The sequence below is a fragment of the Lipotes vexillifer genome, unplaced genomic scaffold (assembly GCF_000442215.2).
Source record: "Lipotes vexillifer unplaced genomic scaffold, Lipotes_vexillifer_v1.1 scaffold442, whole genome shotgun sequence".
NCBI lineage: Eukaryota > Metazoa > Chordata > Mammalia > Artiodactyla > Lipotidae > Lipotes > Lipotes vexillifer.
The window spans coordinates 1,396,031-1,406,240 of record NW_006790311.1 but is presented as its reverse complement, the minus strand read 5'-3'; the positions used below and the strand labels follow the sequence as shown (position 1 = coordinate 1,406,240).

Below are 10,210 nucleotides of genomic sequence, written 5' to 3'. Positions count from 1 at the left end.
AATAATTTCACTTTTAAAAGTCAGTTCTAAAGACATACTTAGAAGAGTAGTTAAAGATTTATGGACAAAGATACTCCCAGCAGTATTATCTGTAATAGCGAAAAAACCCCACAAAACCAAAAATATACATATGCACACACATATAAAAAAATGGAGCCTAACCAATAGGGAATGGCTAAGCAAATTAAGTGTTGATACATACATTCAATAAGTATCTATAGCTGTTACAAATTACGTTTATGAATAATTTTAATAAACATGATCATTAGATGAATGAATAAAGCAGGATTTAAAACTATATTCCATATATATTATGATCTTCAGTTATGTAAATATACACAATATGAAAAGGATTAGTTGAAAATGGATTGAGATATTGATGTGTTGTCTTTAGGTGATAGAATTGTCATGCTTACTTTCCTTTTTCTTGTACATTCATTCCACATTTTTATGCTAAATGTGTAATTTTCTTTGTCATTGAGTATTTGTAGAAACTTTCTGTTCACAATTTTCTACTTGATAAAATAGCATATTCACTGTAGAATATGTGAAAGAAAACCTTGAATATTTTGTTTAAAATGTCACCTGGCATTATGTTAACCACATTGGATGCTTAAAAAAAATTCTAAATGAGAAAAACACTGCAGTCTGAAAAATGGCAATGTAATTTAAATCAGAATTCTGTTCTATCTGATATGATTTAAATCCGAATTCTGTTTTTAATTTTTACATGAGAATATTTGAATGGTACGTATGCTAGAACAGAGGTCAGACAGCCTTGGCAAGTGATGTGTGATGGGGTGGGCTGGTGTCCTCTAACTGTGGACCTTTTCTCTGCTGGCCTCTCTTTCCAGATCAGAAAAGGAGGATAGGATAACAGTTTCTATGCAGAGGAAATGAGGGCTGTTTTCTCCCTTGCCAAGGTAAATTTTTGTGGGTAAGAAAGATGACATACGTGTTAAGCCCACTGATCTGTGTGTGAGAAGATGGCAGGAACCTTGTTCAGGTGTGATAAACTTGGCCAAACAAATTGTTCATTTGCAAGCAATGCAGGGAAATGATACATATTTATATGTATATATAAATTATAAATATATAAAATTTATATATACTTATATACATTTATAGTATACACATATATTTATGTATAGATGTTAGATATGTATGTTCAAATATATTTTTTGTTTTCCAGTAACTAGTCAAGTAGCAATAGCCCTAATATTATTAAGAAGTTTCCTCTTTCGACAAATATAGTACTTTTGAAAATGACAGTATTGAATAACTTTCCAGCAGTGCTAATGCATATACTCTGATTTATACATCATCTAACCCTCCTTATGGTCAGGGATGTTTGTTTGTGAGGTTGGACCTAGGTTGCTCTTGGTGGCTGTTGAATATAATTTCAAGCCACCTGACCTGCAGAGCAACAGAACCCAGGGTGTTGTCCTGAATTCATATCACAATTTTCTAACAAGCTGAGCAGGCTTGCCACAGAGAAATATAAACCAAGTCAACAAATATTTAGTCAGTGACTGTGAGGGTCATAATTTCTTTCCAACCTCTCAAATCAACTGACAGCATGTTAACCTAATAGAAAGATAGGCATATTCCTGTGTGATAATATTTAGGTAGCAATAATGAGCTGTGATGTTTTAAAGGACAGCTGTAAAGTAACTCACTAGATCACGTGCTGGGGTTAAATTTGACTCTGGAATTTGTTTCACAGCTTTTCAATAAATAAATAGTTGAGGAAAGATTTGGCAAAAGGAAGAAACTCTCTTCCTTGTCCTCAGGAAAGTGCCTCCTGTTAACAAGTTGTTTGAATGTTTACTCTGCCGTGACTGCTTAGCAATGGTGTGTCAGTTCTTACCCTTGAACCAAGGGAAGAATTCAAATAAACCAAAAACGTTTTCACACAGCTGTGGCCCCTTCTGCCAGCGGGTGGTACCAGAGTATTTCCTCCCACTTTTAAAAGAGCTCAGCAAGGGCTTCCCTGGTGGCGCAGTGGTTGAGAGTCCGCCTGCCGATGCAGGGGACGCGGGTTCGTGCCCCGGTCCGGGAAGATCTCACATGCCGCGGAGCGGCTGGGCCCGTGAGCCATGGCCGCGGAGCCTGTGCATCCGGAGCCTGTGCTCCGCGGCGGGGGAGGCCGGAACAGTGAGAGGCCCGCGTACCGCAAAAACAAAACAAAACAAAGAGCTCAGCAAGAAAACATTTAAAAGGCATTCCTCCACCTGATAGTCCACGATGTAGATAAACTTGAGTTTGCAACTTGGAGATTTTGGAGTACCTGGTGTAGAGAAGTGAGCAGATCCTGGGAAATATTTGATTTATTCAAAGCCATACTTAAGGTGCCTTACTTTGTATTACTACCCAGTTTTATCAATGGTTAGAATTAACCTTTCTTTTCACAGATGAGTACACACGTAGAATTCTCATTTCTAAAATGTCATTAATGTAACTCTGGCATTACATTTTGTTGTATTCTGTAGTCAGATTCTGTGTCCTGTGGAATGTAGGGGAGAATTTGTCGACATAATAACCACTCTTTGGATCTCTAGCCTAGCATGGTGCCTGGCATACAGTAGGCACTTACTTTATGTTTGCTAATTTTTGAAATCATATATATGGATGAATAAGTGAATGAAGGAATAAAAATATAGCTAGGTTACACTGAATTCAGTAGAGATAACAGTTCTCGTTAAATACTACTCTCTAAGGTACTTCTGGGAATTAAGTTACATTAAGGTATTCCTTTCATTTTAAGAAACATCAAGTGCCTTTTTTCTGCTAGGCATTAGAATTTGCAAAGTTGAATATGACATCATTCTTGCCTTCAAAGAGAACATAGTTATGTAACCAGATAAATCGCAGAACACAGTAGTGAGTGCAGTGGTAGATGGTGACCAAGGTTTAGAAGTAACACAGAGAAGGAATGAATCGTATCTGGAGGATGGCATGGACCTTGTGAATATTCCTAATTTATTTATCTTGTTTATCTTCCATCTCTCCCACAGAATGTAAGATATACATTTTTGTCTGTTACTTATTTTTACTTATATATATATATATATTTAAGTGCTCTATCTCCAGCTCTTAGAATAGTACCCATCATATAATAAACATTCAATAAATATTTGTTGCATAAATGAATAATTTTCCTTCCAAAAGGAATTTACCAATTATATTTCACCAACGAGATATTATAGTGATTTTTACGCACATCCTTACCAGTGCTGGGTTTTGTGAAACTTTTTTTAGCTTTGTAAATGTGTTATATTATCTCTATATTAAAAAAACACATAAACAGACATTTCCATGGCTGCCATCCATCCATCCCCAGCAATTCTCTCTGTTCTTCTGCTGCCCTTTTATAGCAAATCCTTGAAGGAGTTTTCTGTGCCTGTTTCTTCATTTCCTCCCTTCCCGTCCTATCCTGAACTGATCAGACTTTTGTCCCTTCTCCACTGAAACCGTTCTTGCTATGTCACCCATGGTCTTGTTCATGGCTTTCTGATGCCATCTGATCTTACTCTGTTTCTCAGCAGTGTTGGAGATGGGTTGATTACTCTCTTCTTTCAGAAATACTTTCCATGTTTCTCCCTAGATGCAACATTCCCCTGGATTTCTTCTTATTTTTTTGGCTACGTCTTCTTAGTCTCCATTATTACTTCTTTCTCCTCTCTTTGGTGTCTAAAGGTTGGAGTATCTTTCCTCCTCTATCATATTTTCCTTAGTGCTCATCTAGCGCCAAGGCTTTAGTACATCTAACATCTGCATTTTCAGCTCGGACTTCTTCGCACAGCTCCAGACTCCTATATGCAACTGTCGACTAGTTACTGGTACTCGGATCCCTCACAGATCTCAGACTTTCCGTGGCCAAAGCACAGCTGTTGAGCAGCCTCCTCTTCAGACGTTTTCCCCTCTCCAGTCTTCCCCATTTCAGGAAACAGAACTTTTACTTATCCTGTTTACACCAAAAACTAAGAGTTGTCTTTGATATAGCTCTTTCTCTCACACATTTTCTTTTTTTTTTTGCGGTACGCGGGCCTCTCACTGTTGCGGCCTCTCCCGTTGCGGAGCACAGGCTCCGGACGCGCAGGCTCAGCGGCCATGGCTCACGGACCCAGCCGCTCCGCGGTATGTGGGATCTTCCCGGACCGGGGCACGAACCCGCGTCCCCTGCATCGGCAGGCGGACTCTCAACCACTGTGCCACCAGGGAAACCCTCTCTCACACTTTTTATCCAAGCCTTCATCAGCTTGGTTTAAGCTTTAGAGTATGTTCTGAATCCGGTGATTTTCCTCAGCACCTCCACAGCTGACTCACTGGACTCACCCACCACGTGCTCATCTCTCTCCCCAGCGATCTCGTAACTTCCCACTTGGCCTCCCTCCTCCATCCTGGCCCCAGTCTAGTCTCCATCAGCCAGTGATCTTCTTAAAGCATAATGAGATCCCATCACTCCCTTCTCTAAGTCCTCCAAGGGTCTGCCTTCGCATTTAGAATAAATGCCAAAACCTTCAGCGTGGCCTTTGAAGCTGGGCAGGATCTAGCCCGGCTTTCCTCTGTGCTCTTTACTTGGCTCATCCCACTCTCACCACAGTGGTCTTTGGATTTCTGCAGACAAACTCGATCTCCACACAGGCCTGCCCCTGGTATTCTCTGCACAATCCATGAGTCCCCCATCTGAAAAAAGGGAAGAAAACCAGGAATACCTAACTCATAGGCTTGTCATGAAGGTTCAGCTAATATATGAAAAGCACTGAGGTGGTGTCTGGCTCATACAAGCACTATATAAACGTTAGTTATTATTTTGTTGTTGTTGTTTCTGTTTTAAGGAACATAGAGGAGGAACACATTTTAGTTGTGTTGAGTTTTAGATGGTTGTGAGATGTACAAAGAGAAAGGCTCTAAAGGCCATTATATATTCATTTGGAACGACTGGTTCTGTGTAAAATAAGTGTCTTACTATCTTGGAAGAATGAGCAGAATTTCTAACTTTAATTTAACGTCTAGAGATTAGCTTGTGAATTGGGAAGATGTGGATCATTAAATGCCTTGTATTTGACGCACTCTATATAGAGCTTTCAAAATAGAGTGCAGCTACTGTGTTCATAACTCTGGCTATTCAGATAAAAAATTCCATCTGTTTTTGTACTTTAGAATTTCTTCCTTTTTTTTTTTTTTTTTTTTTGATGTCTTTTAGTAAGCCAAGGCCTGGATTTTGCTCTGGAAGTCTGTCCTGCCCGCTTCTGCAATCGGGCGCTATGCATCCAGTTGCTGGACCCTTACAGACACTGCTGTATGTTACTCTCCCGATGCTGTGCTCTTCCATGAGTCCAGGTAAGAGGAGAAGAATGGTAGTTTGGGCCTGAAGCTTTCCCTCATCTTAATCCTATGAAGCACTTCAACTTCAATGCTTCGACGATAGTAATGGTTTCTAAAGACGTTTCTAAGATTTGTTTGACCAGTGGAATGATTTTAAAACTTTGATTCAATAAGCAATTTAAGGATCTCTTAGTAGTGCTTCTGGGCACTCGCAGGCCTTCCTATCATTGTCCGTATGATTTATTCCTTTTGTTGCCTTGAAAATAAATATTTTCCAAACATGCTTTTTTTTCAGTGAGGATATGTTACAAATCTCTGAATTTGGAAATTATGATAGGAATAAAATGCTGACTACACACCACCAAAGAGGAATTTTAGAATCCGTATGTAATAGTACTCAACTTGGAGTGAGAGAACTTGGTTCAAATCCCAGGTCTCTCATGATCTTGCCTAATTTATTATCTAACTCTGGGTTACTAAAAAGCTTAAATGTGTTTATTATTAAATGTATATATAAGCCTGAGGCTAATTCATGGCCCATATGCATTTCTTTTTATTTTAGATATGTGTGAAGATTTATATAGGAGTATATACAAATACGGTGATGTTTATTTATTAAGTAATGTTTATTTATTATCTTTGTTAAAAATACTGTATAACTATACTCGACTTAGTAAGGGAAAATTGATTTAGTGCGTTTTTTTTTTGTTTTTTTTTTTTTGCGGTACGCAGGCCTCTCACTGTGCCTCTCACTGTCGTGGCCTCTCCCGTTGCGGAGCACAGGCTCCGGACGCGCAGGCTCAGCGGCCATGGCTCACGGGCCCAGCCGCTCCGCGGCACGTGGGAGCTTCCCGGACCGGGGCGGGACACAAACCCGTTTCCCCCGCATCGGCAGGCGGACTCTCAACCACTGCGCCACCAGGGTAGCCCGATTTAGTGGTTTTATTTCTGGGTTTTTTTTTTTTTGGCTAAATAGCCACCTCAGATTCAGTCAAGGCATTTCCCTTAATCTTTATTTCTGGTAAAATATCCTATAAAAGTAGATTCAGCAATTTATTTTTTTTTCTTTTAACTATTTTATTACACCAGATTGTTAGTATTCCTGTCCCCCGCCCTCAGTTTTGGGTGGAGGAGAGGGATCTCTTTTGATACTTGAGCGCAAGAACCCCTCTCCCCCAAGTTACTGGAGGAACAGACATAACAAATGAAACTATTCCAAACACCAAATAAAAATATTACGATTGATACCCCGTTTATCCTCATATCCCCCAAAGGATAGACTTTGTATTTCGGTGTGGCTTCCTAACTTTCTACTCCTGCGTTCTTAAAAGTTGAACATTATTTATATTAAAGGGAAGTAGATTATTTTGAGAAAATAATTTGCTCTTAAAGTCAAATCCTGTTGGTAATATGCAAGAGAATTCTTTTTATTTTGAAAGTCATCTTCTCTTTTTCAGATTCTTAACTTCCATTTTTAAAAAGCTACTTTGTTAAAAGAGCAGTTTACCGTTTCTCATTTATAGAATTAGTATTTTGTTTTTTTTATGTCATAAGGATTCTCATCTACGCTGCCCTAATTGTTAAGTTCTGCTTTGGTATGTTGCCTTCTTTCTTCCAAAATATAAGAATGTTCCTAGAACTCTTACAAGCTCTAAGGACCATAACGTATAAAGTAAGGGATTGCCTTTCGTTGTGTAGATTCAGATGAAGTGTATTAAACGTGCTCTTCTTTCTCTCTCCCCTTATCTCCTCTTCTCTCCCATTTCCCCCACCCCTTTGCACGTGGGGACTGTTCCCTTGTAGACTTGGCACCTTATTTTATTTCTGAGCCATTGTCTGCCGTCCAGAAACTTGGTGGACCCGTAGTACTGCATTGTTCTGCTAAACCTGTGACTGCTCGTATCTCATGGCTGCATAATGGAAAAAGATTGGACAGAAATGTGGGACAGATTAAGATTCATCAGGGGACGTTGACTATCCTTTCTCTTAACCCCTCCCTTTCGGGTTATTACCAGTGCATTGCCAACAATAGCATTGGCGCCATTGTGAGTGGTCCTGCAACCATATCCACTGCAGGTGAGTCTGATTTTGTCCCTGTTATAGATGCTTTTTTCCTGAAATTACTGTTAATACTTGCGTTTTTTTGAGTAGTTGGAGGAGCATGGGCTTTGGAGTAAGACATGTATGCGTTCTCATCCCAGCCTTGATACTTGCTGTGTGTTTAACCTGGGGGACGATACTTGAGCCTTGCTTAGTGTCTTCCTCTGTATCAACGGATATGGTAATTATTTTGTGAGGCGTTAGGACAATTTTCTAACGTGAATCTGAATTTCTTTGTGAGTATTTAAAAGTCCTTAATATCAACAACAAAAAAAGCTGTTGTCCACTTTGACAGTTATTTCATGCCGTCCTTTATCTTTTTTTCACATCTAATTGTTTTATTTGCCTTGATTACAGAGTGATTTTCATTTATTTAATTGAAACCAGGCTAAAGAAGTGGGGTAGAAAAATAACTGTAAAGAAAGGAATGTTGAGTATTGAACTTATGGAAAAATCTGCTATGTGTGGTTTTCTTAGTAAGTTTGAGCCATCTGCCTTTCAAACGGTGATGGCTTCCAGTAATGGAAAACGTCTTTGTGAGGGCACCCCTATTTACAGAACAAATCTGGATTCCCCAGGAGTAGTGAGTTTGTCATAACTGAGAAGAGTAAATGTTTTGGTAGAGCTGTGACCCATGGACAGCTCCAAGCCACACACCGGAGGGCTGAATTCCTAGGGGCAGGCTGCAGAGTGCTTTCAGCACTGGCAATAATAAAGAGCCCTTCCATGCAGGCTCCAGCTGTAGTCAACTTAAACCGAGAGAAATTGAGACCTAGTTAGTATATTCAGGTAATTCAAACGATACACTGCTTTTTTTTTTTTTTTTTGATATCCTAGGTTCATTCTTGGAAACCCTTTTATTGCCATGTGAGTAGCTACTAACAGAATAAGGATGCATAGGGAAAGTGAGTTTTGATGAGAGACTGGATTAAGAAGGATTTATCTTGACAGAATGGGAACAATTAGGCTTTATAGTTCTTCCTAATGTTTTAAGAACAGTTTGCTTGCCTTGTAGTCTCCTGGAAGCATTGTCTTCTGGAAAAGGGTGCCATGACTAAGCCCCAGCTCTCAACTGTGCACCTCTACCCCAACTGCTTTCTAAGATAAAAAGATCCTGCTACTTTGGGAACTGGGATTAGCTGCCACAAATGGCCATGGTGCAGATGTTGTTTCTAGTTTTAAAATTTCCTTTGGGAAAGAGAGTTCAAATTTACATTTATTTATTTATCTATCTACTTATTTCTTTTAGTTCTTGGTGATTTTGGTTCATCAACAAAGCATGTTATTACAGCAGAAGAAAAAAGTACTGGTTTCATTGGCTGCAAGGTACCAGATAGTAACCCCAAAGCTGAGGTGCGCTATAAAATCCGGGGAAAGTGGCTGAAACATTCCACAGGTGAGACCTCTGACGACAAGCCAATGGCACCCAGAGAACAAATGTGATTAACCAACTACCATTAAGCTCTGTGTGCTAGGGGCTGTAGACACAAAAATACATAAGATATATCGTCTCTACTACTGGGAGTCAAGTGGAGTAGTTTAGACAAATGGTTACAGTATGAAATAGAACATAGTATAGAAGACAGTACAGAAATGATTACAACCCCACACCCCCAAGGCTCACTCCTTCAACTCATTCAGGAATCTACTCAGATATCACTTCCTTTGAGAAGATCGCCCTCATGGCACTATCTAAAATGATATGCTGTGTTGCTCTGTCCACTTTATTCAGCTTCATTTTATATAATACATATAACTGTGTTATATGCATTACTGTTTGCTTGTTTGTCATTTGTCCCTTTCTCTGCCACCTTGTTCCTGCATTGGAGCATTGGCAGCATGAGTGCAGGGCTTGCTTTATCTGCTCGCTTCATTGTTGTATCACTTGTGCACAGGCCATTGTTGGCAGAAAATAGGGTCTCAGTACGTATTGTTGAGAAGAAATGAATGAAGACGTGAATGGCTACTGGGTGGTCAGTGCTGCAGGCAGGGGTTTGCCCAAAGTGGCAGCTGCGGTCACTGTATCTTTGTCTAAATATGTTTCTTGTGCTGTGGTGTTCTCAGTGAGTGATCTGCTGCCTTGGGGCTCTGATGGGTTTGATTTTGTTACTGTAGTGCCGTCGACTTTTTTTGTTCTGCTTTGACTTTCCTTTTCCTTCATTTAATGAATTTTCCCTGATTGCTTATTTGCTGCTTATGTCACGTCTACATTTAAAGCATAACTACCAACCTTTGTTAGTTTTAACTTGTGTCCTTCATAAAGAGAGAGGCCTAACTGCATTCCCTTCCTTCCTCAGAGAATTACTTAATCCTTCCATCAGGGAATCTTCAGATTTTGAATGTATCCTTAGAAGACAAGGGATCATATAAATGTGCAGCTTTTAATCCTGTCACACATGAATTAAAAGTTGAACCCATTGGCCAAAAGCTCCTTGTGAGTCGTAAGTATTTGGGGGAATCGTGGTCACTGGGAAGAGTCCTCAGAAGCATTTCTCATAAAAAGTTGGGAAGTGGGAGTTCATTTTTCTTTCAGATCCTGTTTGTTTATCATGAGAAAGTCTTTACATGCATAAGTGCATTACAGCATAGTACTGTATATGTTTTAAAAATATAATGGGGCTTCCCTGGTGGCGCAGTGGTTGAGAGTCCGCCTGCCGATGCAGGAGACGCGGGTTCGTGCACCGTTTCGGGAAGATCCCACATGCCGCGGAGCGGCTGGGCCCGTGAGCCATGGCCACTGAGCCTGCGCGTCCGGAGCCTGTGCTCCGCAAATGGGAGA

General features: G+C 40.0%; 1 protein-coding gene across 1 annotated transcript in view; it reads left to right on the top strand.

The window, feature by feature from the left end:
- The first annotated feature begins 5,219 nt into the window (after positions 1-5,219).
- The window catches only part of CDON (cell adhesion associated, oncogene regulated), a 57,017-nt gene continuing 52,026 nt past the window's right edge, over positions 5,220-10,210 (top strand). The window contains exons 1-4 of the mRNA XM_007463614.1: positions 5,220-5,346; positions 7,135-7,407; positions 8,681-8,827; positions 9,729-9,872. Coding sequence (XP_007463676.1) covers positions 5,271-5,346; positions 7,135-7,407; positions 8,681-8,827; positions 9,729-9,872 — 640 coding nt within the window. The 5' untranslated portion in view covers positions 5,220-5,270. The remainder of the gene's footprint in view (positions 5,347-7,134; positions 7,408-8,680; positions 8,828-9,728; positions 9,873-10,210) is intronic.